We start from the raw sequence: 21,473 nt of genomic DNA, 5'->3' as shown, positions 1-21,473 counted from the left end.
CTCTTTCTCTTTCTCTTTTTCTCTTTTTCATTAATTTATTTTTGTTCTATTTTTTATCTTTCATTTATTTATTTATTTATTTATTTTTTTTTTATTATTATTATTAATTCCCCAATTGTATGGTCCTTCTGAAAATTGATCCTTCATTTTCTTTTTTTTTTTTTTTTTTCAGTAGATCTCCTCTTCTTCAATTTTAATTAACAAAATTCTTCTCATTATGAATAACTTTTCCTCCCCCTCCATTTAATTTTACTCTCATGAAAGAGATGATACACCATTTTTATTTCAACGTGTATCTATCTTTAATTCTTTTGTATATTTTCTTTTTTTTCTCAATCAATTCACGACCATGCCAGCCAGCACTTTTCCAAGACGAATGGTTTATTATTTTTATTTATTTATTTTATTTTATTTTATTTTTTTTTTGCTGTTTAAATTTATTAGCACAAAGAGACACACGCAAAAACACTTCGAACATCATTAATTTTCTTTCATTCTTTTACTTTATTACTTTCTTCGTTTTAGAGGAGGGGTGAGGGTTGGTGGTGATGATGGTGATGATGATGGTGAAGGAAGATGAAAATATAGAAAAGGATCGTCGTACTTGGTTGATCTCTTCGTAGCTTTTGATTCGAGATGAATTCTTTTTTCTTTTTCTTTTTGTAGTTAAAAAAAAATATACAAAGTGTCACCCACACTCGTTCGACAGTTCGATCATGTTGAGATAATGATCAATAATCCATGATCTCTGTGTGTTATCATTGAATTTTTATGGTAGAAAATATTAATAGGAATTTAGGAAAGTGTGGATTGTACGTTTTTTTTTTTTTTTTTTTTTTTTTTTTAATATTAGGATGATTTTGGTATTATTTGTTTTTTTTTTTTTTTTTTTTTTTTTGTACGAATGTATGTATATCTTTGAAGATCGTTGAATTCTATTATATAAAATATTTAAATATACGATTAATATTTAGTTATTATATATATATATGAATTTGTTTTTGCATTTTGTTAGTAAATTGTTATTGTATAGCAGCTCGAAGAATATTTTTATAACAAGATCAAGACCAATTAATATTAATTGAAATACACATTGAAATTATTTACAATTTCGTCTACCTATTAATATTTAAATTAAATGAATAATTATTGAACAAATATTATTTATATACGATTTAAACATATTGATCAAATAATTTTGATTGAAAAACAATATTAATTATTATGGTCTGGATCTTGTTAAAATATAAACAAACAATTTGAGCGATTATTAATCGAAGTGTAAATAAAAAAGAACGTCATTATCACAGTTAGTCACAGAAATATTAATTATTAATTAATTAATTAATTAATTAATTAAACCCATACAGCCAAGAGACGACGAGGACGACGACGACGACGACGACGATGACGAAGATGACGACGATTTGTCGAATAATAAAAAGCACAATTAATTACAAGCCTTAAAATATTTGTTAGTTTGTTTGTTTCTTTTCTTTTATTTTTTTTTTTTTTTTTCTGAAATTTCTCTCGATAAGTTTTGTAAAATTATTCCTCCATTCGAAACCTTTGTAAAATTACTACAACCGAAGCATTATTTTAACGTTGCAAAAATTTATCTTCATTATTAAATACATATTTTGTTATTAATTATATTATAGTATTAAAGATAATAAAAAGAAACTTAAATTGAAAATTAAGAAAATTAAAAAGAATGAGATACATGTAATGTGTTTAAATTATTTTTTGATGATTTTAAATTATCAATTTCATTGATCTTAGTAATTTAATTTAAAAAAAAAAAAAAAAACAAAGAAAAAACAAAAAAAAAAGGATGAAAGAAATCAATGTTAAGAAATTTGTATTAAATTAATCAAATTAAAATAATTTATTTGTTAATAATTTTAAATAATATTGCAATATTATTCATTTTAAATAATTAAATTAGTATTTATTATATTTATAATAAATGTATATTAATTATTATATTAAATTATTGTAATTAAAAATTTTTTAATTATAATAAATTAATATTATATTATATTATATTAATATTTATTATACAATTAATATTAATATTAATTATTTAAAATAATACATTTTGTTTTAATTTAATTAATTGTGATAACAAATTTCAAATTTAATAATCAAATTTTATTATTAAATTAAATTAAATTAAATTAAATTAAATTTGCAACGTTAAAAAATATTAAACGAAAAACGAACAGTATTATTATTTAAAAAACAAATATATACGTAACAATAACGTATAAATTTATTTTTAAATGATGATAAATATTATATGCAATTTTTTATATTTTTATTTTTTATGTTTATAGCAATAATTTTTGTATCCCCCAAAAACCAATCCCGCGACGTGTCGTTGCGATGAGGGTAGTTTTTGTTGTTTGCAGTAGTAGCGATGAAAGCATTGTACCACATAATCTCTGAATTTGTTCAAAGTATAACCCATGTATGGTTTTGATCTGAAGAGACGAGACGAATCAAATATTTTCCCATAACCCTCCCCTAGCCCTCAAGACAAATTCCATGCTGTTAATCCTGCGTCCAGGCACTTACAACAAGGGGAATGATAGTAGTAGTAAGTAGTCACGTAACAAACGTCACTGAAGAAAGGACTCGGTGGTGGTTTTGGTGCACGGTTTTAAACGTACCATCTTTATTTTATTTCGTTTGTTTTAAAAAAATTTTTTTTAACACATTCGAGATTAGGAAATTGAATTGGTCAAATTTAAAATCGAAAAGGATCCAAAAATAAAAAATAAAAACAGGATTATTGTAAAAGCGGATTGGATTGTTTTTTGTGAATGCACCTTTTGTGTGTTTTTTTTTTTTTTTATAAAATTAATTTAAATATATATAAAATTTAATATACATAAAAATTTAATTTAATTTAATTTAATATTTTATTTTTTCATATTTTAATATTTAATATTATTTAATAATATAGTAATATATATATATATAAAAATTTAATTTAATTTAAGTTAAATATTTATATATATATAAATTATGACATTTAAATAGACGATATAATATAATTTAAAGGTTTTAATTAATATTTTAAAATTTAATAAATTTTTTTTTGTAAATAAAATAGAAAAAGATTCTTAAGAATCATAAATACCATAAATCGTCATAATTAAATGACTGTAATAAATAATTAATTTATAATTCGGTGCTCATACTTTAAAATAAAAAATTCGTATGGTTTCTTTGATACTTTTTTTTTTCTTTTTCACAAAGATCAATGAATAGGCATGGGGGGAGAAAAGGGGGGAGGGGATGTTTAGGAATAGTATTAGCAGCGTAAGACTTCCTTTCTCCTAAGCAATATTGTAGTGTAAGTAAATATAGATCGTAGAAAAGAAGATAACAAAAAATGAAAGAAGAAAAGAATAAGAAAAATTGGAAATATTAGTTAATAGTAATAGTGATAATAATAGTAATAGTATTTAGTAATGATGGTGATGGTGATGGTGGTAGTAGTATTATTAGTTAATGACAATAGTTATTAATTAAATAACATAATCGTTATAAAATATCTATAATTACTCTTCAAAGATTCGTTGAAGAATCTTAAAATGAATTATCATAGAAAATCTACTGATATTTTAAATAGAGAAGGTAGTAGCGATAGTTAGATGATATAATACTGGTATTAATAGTTAATAGCACTGGTAGCACTAATATTAATTATATATATAGTATATCTCGCTGCTACTTGTATCCAAAACTGTGAAAAAATCAACTTTGATGATATTTATATATAATGGGATCAGAGTTAGGGTAAGGGGTTGGTAGTACATAGGAATTATATAATAATAATAATAGTAATAATATTAATAATAATAAATAATAAGTAATAATAATAGTAGTAGTAGTAGTAGTAGTAGTAGTAGTAGTAGTAGTATGCGCCTAAAACTCGAGCGGTAGCTGACTAGCCTTCTATAGTGAACGTTATAATAATAATATGCCATTGGGATTTTGGATAATGGAAATTATAAATAAATTAAGTGAAAAATGTATAAAAAAAAAAAAATAAATAATAAAAGGAATGATTTTGTCAATGCGGAATTATGGTGTCTATCAATAATCGTCTCGAATTAATCCTAAATAATATTCTAAACATTTATTTCTAAATTGCAACAACTATATGCGTTTAATAATTATCCAAGCCTTATCCTTTACTTCAAATAAATAATATATGTTATTAAAATAAAAGATAGAAATGATCAAGATGCACCTAATAGTAAAAAAAAAAAAAAAAGGGTACGATAGAGTTGTTCGAATTGATGATCGAATCGATCGACAATACTCAAAGGGGAGATAACAATAAAAATATAAACTTCGTTATTGTAATTACAATATTTATATAAATGAAGATGGCGTTGAAATATGATAAAAAATGATTAAAAAAATTAACTACGAAACGAAGGGAAGGTATATAAATACGTATAAATCGAATATCGATAGACACCGGAAAGGGTTAAGGACAGTAATAATAGTAATAGTAGTAACAGTAATAACAGTAGTAGTAACAGTATACGAAGGTCAAGGAGGAGGGTTATAAGGTCAATTTGTTGAAAGGGAAAAATATGACGATGAATAAGAAGAAAATGAGGGTGATGGTTATTATATCGGAAGGGTCGAATTGACTTTGGAATATAATGGGGGGTGGTGGTTTTGGTAGAAGAGTTCAGGCAAGCACACAGGCAGGACTCGCAGGTGGGACTGACCTGGGTGACAACAGGGCTGTACTCGCTAGCCGTTGTACTGGCCGTGGATTTAATCGTTCCGGCGTCATCCGACACGGCCAGGGCCGCATCTGAAGGTCTACAACTGCGTCTCCTTGTAGTATCGTCTTTATTGCGCCCGAAGTCGAGTCTCCTCGCCTCGTGCCTGTTACCGAAGACGATTTCGCTCTCTGTTTTTTCTCTCCTAGGCCTTTGGGGCCCGTCACGTCCAAAGGAGAAGTCAGTGAGAACGGGCTCACCGGTATTAAGTCCGTTACCCTTCTTACCGACTATTCCTGCTACGCTTATCTCGCTGCCACGTCGATTACCGCTCGCGAATATGCTAGACCTTGAGGAATCCGATTTTTGTAGATAAGCGGAGTGCCTCGTTGATGGGAAAAATCGGAATTTTCACGACGAAATGCGCGGGCGAACGCGCTCGACGTGTTACCAACTTTCGAGTCGCTTTCTTGTCGTCTGTGAACAGCTTTAAGCTGTTGCTGCTGTTGTTGTTGTTGTTGTTGTTGCTGTTTTTGATGTTGTTGATGAAGATGATGCTGCTGCTGCTGCTGGTGATGATGGTGCTGCTGCTGCTGCTGCTGGTGGTGTTGTTGTTGTTGTTGGTGATGGTGCTCGTATTTCCTACGTGCTAACTGCTCCTGCCTCTTAAGCGTTCTTTCACCAGAAGAAGAGGAACGTTCATCGCTCCCGGATTTGCTCGAACCAACCGCCGTTGTCACCGTCGCCGTAGCCGATGCCGCCGCCAATGTCGCAGCATCTTGCTGCTGGTGCTGCTCCTGTTTCATTTTATCCAACCTTTCGTTAAAACCCTGAAAGAAGCGGGTGAAGTCCCACTCCTTCAGAAGGAGCTGCTCGTCTATCTCTGAGCGGCGGTTGTCGCTAGCCGTTGCACGATCGTCTGATGTCTGACTAAGTTTCTAAAGGCGCGCACGGCGACGAGGGTAATGGTACGATGACAGAGAAAAAAAAAACAAGAAAAAAAGATACGTGCGATAATAACAATGTGATAGGTGAGAAGAGATTGTGCTGGAGATTTTTTTTTTTTTTTTGGGTGGTAGTGGTAGTGGTGGGTGGATATATGTAAACGACATTTTACTGAAAGGACCGACTATACTTGCTAACCGGTGGTGAAGTTCTCAATTGAACTTCTTAATCCTTTCTTTTACTCCTTCCTTTCTTTCTTTATCTATCTCTCCCTCTCTCTCTTTCTCTCTCTCTCTCTCTCCTCTCTTTCTTTCTTTCCTTCCTTCTTTCTCTTTCTTTCTTACTTTCGTTCTTTCTTTATCATCTACTTTACGTATACAACACACTTTATCTTCTACTTTAAGAAAAAAAGAAACAAAGATAATAAACCCATAAAGACCCAGAAGATTAGCGTGAAATAGTCTTAGATCGTATTATTAACCTCTCCCTGTGTGTTTATATATATATATATATATGTATATATATTTATATATACATATTTATATATGTGTGTACGTGTGTAGGATGTATTAAAGAAAGCATTCGCGTGTTTAGGTTGATTAAGGGAAGTCTCCACCATCGGTGCAGCATAGTCTACGATGGTGAAATGTATTTATCGATCGTGTATGATTGGTGCAGGGTGAAGAGAGATAGAGTGATTGGGGTGGGGGTGTGGGGGTGAGGTGTTGAGGGTGGATACCGTACGACAGCGACAAAAGTACAGACACAAGGCAATGCACCACAGTAATTTTTTTTTTCTTTCAACGTACAAGGTTTTCAGTCACGGCGAGTCATTGATCATGAACATATGGCTGAAGGGGTTGATTCAGCGAACGATCATATATATATATATAGATACACCATTGAATTAGTTCCGGATATCAGTCAATGTACGAGATAGGTGCAGAAAGAACAAGAAAATAAAAAAAAAAAAAAAAATTAAAATAAAAAACGTATGAGCCACCACGCAATTCGTCCGTTCGGTTTTTTTTTTTTTTTGTTTCTTTTCTCTCGTACGAAGGAAAAAGGAAGACTTTGTGTTTGATTATTTATTAAATGTAAAATATTAACGTAAGATAAGATATTGAAATTACGATGAATCAATGATGATAATTTTTGTTAGAAAAAAAAAAAAAAAAAAAAAAAATGCGTTGTCGCATTGTACGAAATTGCATAAACATTTACAGGATTGTTATATTTGATTTTGTATTTGATTTTGTTTTTACTTCCTTAATACTACTGATATGGAAGAATAGAACAATTTGTATAATTTAATCATTGTTATGGTTATTTTAAAAGAAAACGAGTTTTAAACGTATCTATGGGGATTTCGTTCGTACGAAAAAAAAAGATCGCGAACGGTTTGCGCAATCTACCAAAAAACGTGATATTACATAGAACAAATGTATAGGTTCCACATACACTCAATGTACATATTAACATATTAATAATTTGTACCGTTATAATTATTATTAGTAGCTCTGTCCATAGATCGATATATATATATATATATATATATATATATATATACATATATATGTATGTATGTATAGGCTACGTAAAGGGTGGTATTTTGTTAGCTTGCACAATTGACTTGAAAAAATTGTACTCACTCGTTTCATGACTAGTGTACGATCACCGGATTCTTCCTCATCTGGCGTTGGTGGTAATGGTCGATTTGGTGCACCACCTAGAAAAAGTTTTAAATACAAATTAAATCAAATATATACATTAATATTAACAATTATTTTCTAATTGATATTCTTTCATATATTTCAAAATTGAATTCTAAATAAGTATACTTGTGTTTATTAACGAGCTTAAATATTTATCGTAATTGAATTAAATTAACATGATTTTGTTTTATTATTTAAATTAATCAATCGACAAGTGCCTGAAATTAATTAACAAGATAGACAATTTGTATATTTTAAAATTCATTATATATATTTATATTTTATATGATAAAATTTTTGTTGAAATATTTTATATAATTAAAAATAAATTAGTTATATTTTTTATTTTAAAATTAAATATTTTCAATGTAAAATTTTTTATAAATTTATACATTTATGTAAATTACATTTACATAAATATAATATATATATATATATATATATATATATATATTAATATAATTTATTAATATTATAATATAAATATATATATATAAAATATAAAATATTAATATATTATAATAATATATAATTTATTTATGTAAACATTAATATTACAATTATATTTACATAAATATATTATATATTTTATTTTTATTAATTATTATTATAAATAAAAATACAACTTTCCAATTTCCAGCAAAAGATATAAAAAAACGTATCTTATTATCAATTTGTCTCGTAAATTTAGTAAAAATTAAATAAACATTAGAAGAAGAAAAAAAGAAAATTAAAAATTATAAATTATAAATTATGAAATAATAGTTTAATCGACGATGTCCTACCTTTTGGCTTACCTTCGTGATGGGAATTCTGAGCATTGTGCGAGGATGACGACGATGAATCCGAGGATGGCCTGAAAGGAGAAAAATTCGGGACTGCCGCAGGTAAATCAGACGTGCCGTACCGTAGAGATCGATGTTAAACATAACGATGGGGTGGTTGGTGGTGGTGGTGGTGGTTGTTGATGGTGGTTGCGGTTTTTGTTCGATGACGTATATATTCGATGATATGCGTTGGGGAGGAATAATTGTTGTGAGAGAGACCATGAAAGAAGAAGAGTCCCCGACGATTAACGGCACACCCCCATATAAAAGCGTATGTCGAAGAAGAGAAGCACACGGACGGGCGGGCGGGGGTTGCATTATGGTGATAACGATGATGACGATGATGACGATGATGGTGATGATGATGATGATGATTGGCGTACACACATGATGAAAGATGAAACGAAATATAAATAATATTAATTTTCATTTGAAAAAATAAAACAAAGTAGATTAGAGAAAAGAAAAAAAGAAAAAGAAACACACACACACACAACCACACACCTGGTAAAATTGACAATTTCATTACAGTCATAATAATTATTCTACCACTTGACGTTAATGATACGAATCCAACCCCTCCTACCACTTATCCCCTCTCTCTATCATAACTTTCATGTTTCTTTTTCTTTCTTTTCTTCTCTTCTCTTTTCCTTCTTTCTTTTTCCTTCCTTTTTTTTAGAAACGAACGTGAACATGACCCAGTTAGGTAATAATTATTTTATGAGCTATAAGAGTTATAATGTTCTATAAATTAACATATCCTACTTACAGAGGTTTAGGTGGATCGCTAGCAAGAAGTGTACCATCGTTCCTTAGATTGTTACTACCAGCATCTTCAAGATCGTCGTCGCTGTCACTCTCAATCGACAGTGCCTGAAATTATACAAAAATAATAATACTTTAATTCTCAATATCATAGTCATTTCTAAGAGGAATCTTTTCTTTTTCATAAGCACGTCTCGTTAACATTCTTTTCTTTTACCTTTTTTCTCTTCTCTCTTTTTTTTTTTTATTTCTTTTTTGTTTTTTGTACAAGGCACAAGACGCTGTAAAATACTCTAGCATGAAGAGGATGAGGTCAACGATAATAAAGCGAGTAATAGTAGTACTAGTAATAGTAATAGTAAAGATATAGGAAATATACATGTAGGTTGAGGGGGGGGGGTGTGATTTGTAAAGAGAAGAAGATAGTAATGAGTAAAAATATTCAAAAAGGGGAATCAAATATAGGGGAACATAGAAAAAATGTATAAATATAATATACCCAAATATATATATATATAATACACATCGTTGTTATTATCATTATCATTATCATATCATAATGATGATGATGATGATGATGATGATGATGATGATGATGATCATCATCATCATCATCATAACTGTTGATCACGCGAATTAGGAAAGGCTTACTTGATCTAGTATACTGGAAGATTGTTGCATCTGTTTGTTGTTTTGATCATTAGCGCTCGCTGGTTGAACTGAATTAGACGTTGACGTAGCCGGTGGGCCTTTATGTTGTCTGTTGGGCCTAGGCGGGGCCTCGGGGCCCTGTGACACACCAAGCTCGTTGAGTTGAGCGGCCAGCATGTCCAAGTCCTACCACCCACACGCACACACGCACAACCCCGTTAGTCACTGTTCCGAGACACCTCCGAGATAAAGGATATACTAAAAGCCACCCAACCAGCCAAAACCACCAAGCCGGAAGAAAATAGGCAGAAAATGGTCGCAGAACAAAATTGTTGGGAATAAAAGAGTACACTGCGCGTTTAGAAACACACACAGACAGAGAGAGAAAGAGAGAGAGAGAGAGAAAGAGAAAGAGAAATAGAAAGAGATAGAAAGAGAGAGAGAAAGAGAGACAGAATGAGAGAAATAAAAGCATGAGTTTCGCGAACACTCCAATTTTTTTGTTCTTTTTTTATTTACACAAAGTGAAGGTAATAATGATCATAAGCAAAATGATTTCAATTCTGAAAATAAGATCCTGATGATGATAATAATAATTGTTAGAATAAAAGCTTGACCATTTTTTGTTACTCGAATTAAATATAATCCTTTTTTTTTTCTATTTAATGACATATAACGTTAGATTAAAAAAGCGACAACGTTTGAACGTATTTACAATCATACTTTTTGTCTTTTCATTATTATTATTATTATTATTATTATTATTATTATTATTAATTAGAAACCACACGCATGTAAAGCGTTTTTGGTCATTTTCCCACCCCTTTTCCATAATGAGAGAGAGAGGGAGAGAGAGAGAGAGAGAGACACTGCCGACGACGAAGACGATTCTCGAAACACCAACGAACGTGTTGTTTGTTTTGCCTTGTGAACATTGTACGATTATTTTACTCGTTTTATTAGTTTGCTTTTAAATCCAGTCAAAATGATTGGAGTGAAGCGTAAAGTATAATAGTACAATGCTGCTGTGCTCAAGCGATAGATAGATAATATGTATATTTATATATGTATATATATATATATTGAAGTATTGAGTAAAGACAGTTAGTGCATATACAGGAAAATTAATAACCAATCAGTGTATTTATATTTGTATTAATATTATATTGTATTTATATAATTATTAAACAGTTAACTGTCATTTATGAATATAAATGTTAGAAAAATGGTAATAGGTAATATGTACACATATAAATATGTACATATTTTATATTAATTTTGCATGTTTGCAACGCAATTTGGATAGACAATTTTCAAAGAGGGATTTGTATCATCACAGTTAACTGATTAAATAGCAAATTGCAAATTGCATTTAATTGGTTAATTTATTCTTTAATTTATTTATTTTTTTTTATCTTTAATTGAATTAAATATTACAAAAATTAATGTTGCATTTTTGCAACACAATTTGGATAGACAATTTTCAAAGAGGGATTTGTATCATCACAGTTAACTGGTTAAATAGCAAATTGCAAATTGCATTTAATTGGTTAATTTATTCTTTAATTTATTTTTTTTTTTTAATTGAATTAAATATTAAAAAAATTAATGTTGCATTTTTGCACCACAATTTGGATAGACAATTTTCAAAGAGGGATTTGTATCATCACAGTTAACTGATTAAATAGCAAATTGCAAATTGCATTTAACTGGTTAATTAATTTTTTAAATATATATATGTATATCTTTTTTCTTTTTTTTTAATTAAATTACATATTAAGAAAACCACTGATTGGATATATAAGTTAACTATATATGGTGAGTGGAAATATGAAGAAAAAAAAAATAGTAAGAGAAAAAAAGAGGAAGAAAAAATATAGGTGTGCGTGTTTTTCTTACCTCAGGCCTCCTCGGCGGCAGCTACGGTTCGTGTGAACATGGAAAAAAAAAACAAAAACCAAATACATTCCAAATTCGGGTGCAAGGCGCCTTGAAACAAATTGTGTTGGTGAAATGTGTACAAATATGTATTGTATATAATATACATATATATATTAGAATGTGAATGAGTAAGTAGTATATATATATATATATATATATATATATATATATATGTATGTAATAATAATTGGTAAATATGTATATCCTTGTCAGCGTGCACGCCTAAATGCCAGTAACAGCAAGTAGAACGAAACTTTAGCGTGCAATAAATGGAGATAATACTATATAGAAATATATATATATATATAAAATAAACAAATGCATATAATGTGTATCTGTGTATATGTATCGTAAGTACATAGATAAATAGAAATAGAGATAGAGATAGAAAAAGAGATAGATAGATAAAGAAAGAGTGGAAGATATAAGAGGAGAGAACTATGCATTTCACAGATAATACGGCTGGATCGTAGTGAAAACAGCATAATTGCAACAAAAAAACAAAAAAATTAGGGATAAAAAGACAGCGTGTGCCTTCTCTACTATATTGTTATATATATATATATATATCTTTTTTTTAAATATGTATATATATATATATATACACATATATACTATATTTAATTACTTCACCATGGTTTACAGTTATGACGGGAAGTTATTGAGAAAAAAGGAAACTATAATAGGAATAGTTAGGAAGGGATGAAAGGAGGGGATAGGTAGAAAAGGGAATGGAACGATATTGATCCATAATTAGAACAAAAATCCCTACCATAGGTTTAAACACGTGACTGTTTCTTTGAGGTGCGGCTTGTCCAGCAGAACCTCCGCTACCCCCACCGCCGGCAGAAGGTGCCTGATGATTGGAGGGCGGTGTTGAGACCTTGTGAGATTGTCGTGGGTCATCCCTAGGTGTTGGTGGTAATGGTCGAGATGGTGGCTGTGGATCTGGCACGACTACAATGATCAATATATATAAGAATAAAAATAGATATTATAATTGAACAAAGTATTAAAACACCTTACCGATTAATCTGTGTGGAATGGCTGGTCTCGCAGGTGGACCTGGTTCTGGTACTTCCCGTTGAGATCTACTTTGATTTGGTTTATCCTTACCACCGGCTGGTGCTTGAGGTGATACGTCTTGCGTTAACGTTCGACCTTCTTGAATTTGTTGGAAATTACGTCTCAATGTATCACCGCCAGGTGCTTGAACTATGGACGATGGTTCACCGGCCAATGCTGGCTCATCTTCCTCGTTCTCACTACCGCTGTATCGATAATCGTCTCTTTCTATAATATCAAATAAAATTCATTTAAATTCAAACAACAACAACAATAACGCTTGATTAAAAATGATGTAGGACAGTGATTCCCAAAGTGGGTGCAACAGCGATTCAGGGAGGTGGTAGAAACATTAATATTAACATTAACACTTTAACGACCGCTAGCCTATTAATAGGCTTTTTTTTGTCACCGACGCTTATCGAACAAAAATTTATTAATCAACTTTTAGTTATCGGTTGACATTGCGATAAAGAGTCACTATCATTACATGAACAGTAATTTGTTATTAGAATCTTATTTAGCATCCAATAAAAAGTTTGTTAGTAGAATCTACGGCTGAACTGTCGGTCAGACGTGCATATGCTGTTGGAACCCTAGCGGTCGGTAAAGTGTTAATACTATTTTCTATTAAAAAATTTCTATTCAAATTTTTGTAAAATGAATTTCTAGGGTGCCCTAAGTACTATTTCTTCTGGAAAGGGGGCAGTAGGATAACAAAGTTTGGGAACCACTGATGTAGGATATATGATTGAATCATAAGACTTTTTTATTGTATTATATATATAAACATACCTTTCTCCTGTTTGCGTTTCTTACAACGATCGATATGATCTTTCAATTGTATTCTGACTTGTCTTTCCGTTGGTTGGTCCCTTATAAATGGATGCTTAAGTAATTGTTCGGTGTAAGGCCTCTGATGGTAATCCTTCACCAATACAGTCTCGATAAAACCATGAAACTTCTTTGCCCATTTTTTGGATTTCAGTCTAGGCGGTGGATTACGCGGAATCAAAAACAATGCCTGGAAATTTGTTTGTTTGTAAGAAAGAGTATATGTATATTTAAAAATACATGATTCAGTGTTTTATTTGTAATAATACAAAAATACAGGTTTAGTCTCTTATAATTTAACTACAATTTCAATCGTTTCTCGTTAAAGGAATATCACTTGAAAAAAAAAAGAATAAAGAATACTAACTCTCATCGGGTGGAGGTCACAAAGTGGAGGTTGTGATTCAGCCATTTCTAAAGCGGTAATTCCGAGAGACCAAAGATCACTTCTATTGTCGTAAGTAGCGTCGGGATTCTCATCGCAAGCTATTACTTCTGGTGCCATCCAATAAGGTGTACCAATAAACGTATTCCTTCTGCCTATCGTTCTATCCAATTGGGCGCTAACACCAAAATCAACTGCAACGAAAAATTACATACCTATTATTATTATTATTATTTAACACGTATCTTCAAAATTATTATCTTAACCCCTTAAGGAACAATTTTGGCTCAACGTAATACAACGTAGCTCGAGTTAACTCGAGCGTGCAACTTAACGGGGTTAACTCCTTAACGCACAGTTATTTTGAAATGAATTTTTTTTTTTTTGAATGTAAAAAAACACAATTTAGAACATTGTCCTTGCAAAAAAAAAAAAAAAATTAACAAAAAATACAAAATTAATCCACATTTTTATGGTAGCATAGAATACAACGTCGCGCGAGTTAACCTCGAGCGTGCAACTCGCTCTCTCTCTCTCTCTCTCTCTCTCTCTCTTTCTCTTAAGGGGTTAAATAAATTAAATAAAACAATTCTACTTGTTGTTCTTATAAAAAAAAAATCAAGAAGAAATCATAAAAAATAAGAAGTAAGCTTAAAAAAAAAACAAGGAATGAAATAATGCATACCAAGTTTGACTTCAGCATTGTCAGTTAGAAGTACGTTCTGTCCTTTGATATCCCTGTGAATAACTTTATTACTGTGTAGATAACTTAAACCCCGTAATATTTCTCTGGAAATATATGCAATCCATTCCTCCTTAAGGCTCTGACCCTTCGTCGATTTAACGAGATCTGTGACGGAGCCAGCTCCGCAGTATTCCATAACCAACCATAACTGATCATCCTTTCCCGGTGATGACTTCTTCACGAAGGCACCGTAGTATGTTGCTATGTTTCTATGATTTGAATACTGTAAACAAAAATATGTAAAAACAAGAAAAAAAGAAAAAAAGTACGAATATATAACAAAACAATTTAATAATATTATTCATAATAATAATAATAATAATAATAATAATAATAATAATAATAATAATACTTTAAAATAATAATAATTATTATTTAAATTGTTATAATATTTTAAATTTCATTTTATAAGATTTATTTTATATTTTAAATTTAATTTTATATTTATTTTATATTTTATATTTTAAATTTCATTTTATATATTTATTTTATATTTTAAATTTAACTTTGTATTTATTTTATATTTAAAATTTAATTTTGTATTTATTTTATATTTTAAATTTAACTTTGTATTTATTTTATATTTTAAATTTAACTTTGTATTTATTTTATATTTAATATTTAATTCTGTATTTATTTTATATTTTAAAATTAATTTTATATTTATTTTATATTTGATATTTAATTCTATATTTATTTTATATTTTAAATTTAATTTTGTATTTATTTTATATTTTAAATTTAATTTTGTATTTTAAATTTTAATAATACTAATAATTATTAAAATAATAAAACAATAATAACAATTAAAAATAGAATAGAAAATATATTTAAAAAAAAAAGTTCATTTCATGTGTTCAATGTTCAACAAAGATTTTTCTTTTTTTATTCCAATTAACATAACGCCATATATACGAATGATGATAATAATAATAAGAATAATAATAATAATAATAATAATCGTTGTTTTATATAATAAGCTTACCCTCTTCAATACGTTTATTTCCAGCTTGATTTCTTCCTCTTCATCCTAAGAACAAAAAGCATTACCATTAGTGGCGTGTAGAGAATGTGAGAATTCCAGTACGCGTAGATGGCCGTAAGAAAACCGCATGCCGTTTCGTAGCCGTTAAGTAGGTAAGTAGAGTCGAGATTTACTCGTGTGTTACAAGATTGACTCTTCTAACAGAGAAAAGGAGATGAAAATAGAGAAGATGATGATGATGATGATGATGATGAACACGCACACAATCTTTCTATGTAAAATAGAAAGAGATAGGGAAAAAGCTAACGTTAGAAGATCCAACTCAACTCAAATCTTAGACAAAAAGAATCAATGAAGAGTTTTACAGATATTATGAACATTGATTAATATTTTTAACGGTATGTTTAATTATTATTATTATTATTATTATTATTATTTAAAAATTTATTTATCAATTTGTATGATATAGAAATTATTGAAATTCATTTACAGATATAAATAATCGTAGGATTCTTGTATGTGTGTTTGTGCGTTCATTCAATTCTTCTATCATTGAAATATTTTCAAATTAAAAATAAAATTTGAAATATAATTTAATTTGATTAATTTATTGAAATTATATCCATGAAAAAATCTTCTTTCGTTATTGTAAGATAATTTATGATTTTATTTTCATCTCACATGTTATGAATGATTTTAATTAAATATTAGATAGTGGTAGTATATTTATAGATTAAATTTGACAAAGGGAATTAAACGAGTAAGTAAATAAGTAAGTAAGTAAGTAAGTAAGTAAGTAAGTATTTCCGATCGGTTTTCAAACGAGTAAAATTACCTCTGTGACGTCCATGACCTTGATGGCCGCCAGCTGACCCGTTTTGGTGTGTCGACCCTGAAAAGATACAAAGAACGTTAATAAGAAGGTAAGAAAAGGAATAAAAAATTACTTAAAAGTAAATCGAATAGAAATAAAGAAAAATAACATGAGATGAAAAAGAAGAAATTCAACAATTTCAAGGAATAAGTTTATAATTAAAGTCGAACGTTAATTCATGTTAAAGAATATGAGTTTGGTATTACGTGTTATTAAAAGTCGATTAAAGTTGTAATTAAAAGCGTGACGTTTTAAGGTACCAAACGTGGTTGGTGGTGATGGTAATGGTGGTAGTGTGGTGATGCGTTGCATCACAAATGCGTTTTGCTTTTTAACACGGTACGTGCACTTGAAACGAGTTATACTTCGCGAGTTCTCTTAAAGTTCCTTCCCTAGGTTGACTTTGAAACAACGGCGAATATAACTCCGAGGAAAAGAGAGAAAACACGTAGATATCCTAACTTCTTACTGGTTGAACTTTTAACCAACGACAACACGACAACAAGGTATTACAACTTGCTAAAGTAACTAAAGAACTAACTTGCTCAGTAATAACTATTACAAAGCCAAATTTTCACGAAATTTCAAGACACACAATTTATCTTTTTTTTCTCTCTTTGATTTTCTCTATAAATCATTTTATTTTATACTATGATTTTATGATACAAGATTACAGAGTATTCGAATGGAGTGCAATACTTTAATGCAAGGTAAAGTTTTAGATAGATATCTTAATAATATTTTTATTAATAAATTAAATTAAAAAATTAATACAAAGAAGATTATTAAAAATTTAGTTTACTAGCTTACTATATAATATAACATAATATAATATAATATAATATAATTCAATATAATAAAATATAACTAAGTGCACAATTCCTTTAAATGCAAGATATAGTTTTAAATAGATATGCTAATAATATTTTTATTAATAAATTAAATTAAAAAATTAATACAAACAATACTATTAAAAATATAGGTTGCTAGCCTGCTATATACAATTTAATATAATATAATATAACTAAGTGCAATATTGTTTAATACAAGGTATAGTTTTAGATAGATATCTTAATAATATTTTTATTAATAAATTAAATTAAAAAATTAATGCAAAGAAGATTAATAAAAATATATAGATCGCTAGTTCTTACTATATATAATATAATATAATATAATATAAAATATGTATACTCAATTACAGGCAAACAGTAATCATCAACGTATTAAATATCTACAAACAAAAAGATAAAGAGAAATTCTAAAAATGGCATAAATCGTAGAAAAAAAAAACAGAAATAAGATCTGCAAAATTGGAATAAATTCTCGCCATTTCGTGGAGGCAAATTCGCCATTAACTTGAAACGAAGGAAAACGACGACCACGCGTCGTTTTAACGTGGCTCAACTAAATCATCCCCTCTGACGACAAAACCTTGTGTAGGCTGCTACTGCTGCTGCTACTGCTGCTGCTACTGCATCGTACGTATATATATATATATATATTTGTTTGATGTATGTGTATGTATATATATGGGGATGGAATATAACCATGAGTTTGGTCCAACGCAACACGGTTTACTCGGTAGGAAACAAAACGCTGCTGTATACTTGTGTACCCTTCCCCTTCGTATTTTTGCACGCCAATGGAGCCAGAGGAAGAGAAAGAAGAGAAGAGTATTGGAGAAAGAGAGAGAGATGAAGAGGGGGATGAAGAAAGAGAAAAGCGTCACCGCATGCTTTTTATACTCAACCTTTTTCCACGACAAAGCCCAACGCGTGTAGTACATACGGCTAGCAGACGCCCAGACTACTACTACGTCCACCAACCAACCATCTTTTTCTCTTTTTTTTTTTTTTTACTCTCTCACACCCTCTCTCTCTCTCTTTCTCTTTCTCTCTCTCTCTCTCTCTCTCATTCTTTCTCTCTTTTTTCAAAAAGAATCAGTTGCAAGCATCCACCAACATAATATCTCTTTCTTTCTATCTCAGAATTTTTCTCTCAGGAAAAATCAACGAATATTCAGAAACGTTTCCTAACCTAACATTTCCTAGTTTTTTTTTGTTCGTATTAGGTGGTCGTCCCGCAAAATTTCTTCCTTCTTTCTTAGTGATAAAATTGCACAATATTGTAAGAGTTAATATTTTTTTTATGTTACTTTACTAAATAATATAGTACATTATATTTTTAATATTATGTAATATATTTATCAAAAATATAACTATATATTTACCAAAGATTGATTTACCAATAAAATATTATTTACTATTATATATTTGTATAATATATTTACCTACAATACTGTATAGTAAATATTATTTACTAGATTATAGTAAATATTAAATAATAGATATATATTATATATATTATCTTTATATAGTTTTTGTAATATGTTATTTATATAAAATAAATATATTATATATTAAAATTAGCGTCAAACAAAAGAAACATGTCTAAAATCTGCAGACGGCATAGTGTTAATTATGAACCTTATTTGAATTTTATAAAGCAATGTATTTAATTAAATTTCAAAATTAAACGCCACCCATTTTATTTGTATGTCAAGGGATTAAACAGTTAATATGTGGTTTGGTGTCTTTGGACAGGTTTTATTCATTCAAAGCAAACCTTGCAATCATTCTTAACACCTGTTAGCATAACATGTAACTTCTCATTCAATCGGAAATTGAATGACACACCCGTTTACATGCTAGACTCAAAACTTTTCAGTCCTCCTATACATACAAAAAAAACTACTCTTCTTTTATATATATATATTAAATATTTTTATTTACTTTATGTATATTGCATATTCTTGTTACAGATAAACTTCATGCTATTGGAAGAGATTCGAAAAAATATTCAATTTCCATTACATCTGAATACCTTCAAGAGTTTCCTGACATCCGGAAGAAAATTCTAAGACATCCAATGGATTATAAACATACGACAACTAATAAAGAAAAATCTATTACGTTTTATATATTGTTTTATATAAATTAAATCTTATATCTCATACAAATCAGATCCAAATTTAAAAGAAATGTAAAAAAAAAAAAAAAAACATTCTGTACGATATTAAAATTAATAAAATATAATTAAATATAAATCAAATAATTAGTTTAAATTATTTCTACTTTATAAAACCAATCCCTAAAATAATCCAAACATGTGAAGAGAAAAAAAAATACAAACTCGTTCAAATTGCAGGTAAGTTTTATTTTCTTGTTAGCAATTATTTAACATAAATACATGTTTATAACCAGGTCTGATAAGAAAGCGTGGTGGCTCAGTGCTAAAGTACTCGGCTACCAATTCGCAGTTCGTGGGATCGAATCCTCCCGGTCCAAAAATTAAAAATTTATTTTATTTTAATTTTTAACTTTTATTTTCTTATTAGCAATTATTTAACATAAATATATGTTTTTAAACAGTTTTAATAAGCAAGTATAATAGCTTAACGCTAGAGTGTTCGGCTATAAACCCATAGATCGTAAGATCGACTCCTCCTCGGTCCCAGAAAACAGGAATTTATTTTTAATTTAATTAAATTTTCGGCGACGATGTCATAATGACGTTAGCTAAAAGGGTGAAAATAATAAAAAGGGTGGTTTGGCCACGATGCTCGTAGCCACCCTCCTATTATTATTTGTACATTATAAATGTACAAAGAGAAGGGTTTGGCAACGAAAAATAGTTTTGCCACCCCCTTAGAATAATTATCTTATAATTCTTATTACGGAAATATTTATTTCTTTTTTTGCTAAAAAAAAATAAAAATTTTTAAAACACCTAAAAGTTCAATTCAAAACACATAAAAAAAGATAGCGCGTGCCATCTCCTCGCACATCATGTGATCCTATTAAAATCTCGATTTTTGCGAGAAAATTTAGAAATTTTGTCGAAAAATTTATTTTGTAACAGGATCACATGATGTGCAAGGAAGTGGCACGAGATTTCGGCGATTCTTGGAAATGAGGTCAATTTCCGAGAATTTTCGACCTCATTGACCTCATTTCCAAGAATTTCCGAATTTTCGAAAAACCTCATTTCCAGGAATCGACGAAATCGTGCCACTTCCTTGCACATCATGTGATCCTGTTACAAAATAAATTTTTCGACAAAATTTCCAAATTTTCTCGAAAATCAAGATTTTTAACAGGAGAACATGATGTGCGAGGAAGTGGCACGCGGGGTTTTTTTTTTTTTTTTTTTTTTTTTAATATTTATATTTTAAAAAAGAAATATAATAAAAATCTTACTATACAGAAAATAATTATAAGTAACATAGAGACCACGAGTTGGTGGCCAAACAGATCGGCATTACTACGTCATCATGACGTCACACGCTTAAAAATTAAAATAAAATAAAATTTTATTTTCTGGACCGAGAAGAGTCGATCCTACGATCTATATGTTGATAGCCAAACACTCTAGCGCTGGGCTATCGTACTTGCTTATTAAAAGTGCTTAAAAACATATATTTATGTTAAATAATTGCTAATAAGAAAATAAAAGTTTAAAATGTAAAAATAAAATAAAATTTTTATTTTTCGCGACTGGTAGGAGGATTCGATCGCACGATCCCATGATCACTAGTCGGTTACTCTAGCGACTGAGCCATCACGTCTGCTTATTGATTTAGCTTAAAAACATATATTTATGTTAAATAATTGCTAAAATGAAAATAAAAGTTAAAAATTAAAATAAAATAAATTTTTAATTTTTGAACCGGGTGGGATTCGATCCCACGATCTGCGAATTGGTAGCCAAGTACTTTAGCACTGAGCCACCACGCTTTCTTATCAGACCTGGTTATAAACATGTATTTATGTTAAATAATTGCTAACAAGAAAATAAAACTTACCTGCAATTTGAACGAGTCTGTTTTTTTTCTCTTCACATGTTTGGATTATTTTAGGGATTGGTTTTATAAAGTAGAAATAATTTAAACTAATTATTTGATTTAAATTTAATTATA

At 29.3% G+C, this 21,473-nt stretch overlaps 1 protein-coding gene and 1 long non-coding RNA gene across 4 annotated transcripts in view; one reads left to right on the top strand and one right to left on the bottom strand.

Moving 5' to 3' along the window:
- Nucleotides 1–21,473, bottom strand: part of msn (serine/threonine-protein kinase msn) — a 63,299-nt gene that overhangs the window by 18,132 nt on the left and 23,694 nt on the right. For 2 of the 3 annotated variants that reach the window (XM_089178919.1, XM_089178921.1), the window contains exons 3-14: nt 16,454–16,510; nt 15,619–15,663; nt 14,574–14,856; nt 13,871–14,082; nt 13,465–13,693; nt 12,631–12,897; nt 12,377–12,561; nt 11,563–11,583; nt 9,664–9,849; nt 9,017–9,120; nt 8,203–8,273; nt 7,355–7,431 (exon numbers count right to left, since the gene is read on the bottom strand). In XM_089178919.1, the coding sequence (XP_089035045.1) occupies nt 7,355–7,431; nt 8,203–8,273; nt 9,017–9,120; nt 9,664–9,849; nt 11,563–11,583; nt 12,377–12,561; nt 12,631–12,897; nt 13,465–13,693; nt 13,871–14,082; nt 14,574–14,856; nt 15,619–15,663; nt 16,454–16,510 (1,737 nt within the window). The remainder of the gene's footprint in view (nt 1–7,354; nt 7,432–8,202; nt 8,274–9,016; nt 9,121–9,663; nt 9,850–11,562; nt 11,584–12,376; nt 12,562–12,630; nt 12,898–13,464; nt 13,694–13,870; nt 14,083–14,573; nt 14,857–15,618; nt 15,664–16,453; nt 16,511–21,473) is intronic. The other variant, XM_089178920.1, reaches the window with a different exon arrangement.
- Nucleotides 16,518–19,556, top strand: LOC149030493 (uncharacterized). Its single transcript, XR_016178714.1, has 3 exons — nt 16,518–16,998; nt 17,697–18,622; nt 19,317–19,556. It is a non-coding gene; the product is annotated as an uncharacterized LOC149030493 (long non-coding RNA).

This window comes from Polistes dominula, unplaced genomic scaffold (assembly GCF_049000335.1).
Source record: "Polistes dominula isolate Pdom_NZ unplaced genomic scaffold, Pdom_raw_medaka contig_18, whole genome shotgun sequence".
NCBI classification, from domain to species: domain Eukaryota; kingdom Metazoa; phylum Arthropoda; class Insecta; order Hymenoptera; family Vespidae; genus Polistes; species Polistes dominula.
Note: the sequence above shows the minus strand (reverse complement) of the source record. Positions and strands in the feature narration are given on the sequence as shown.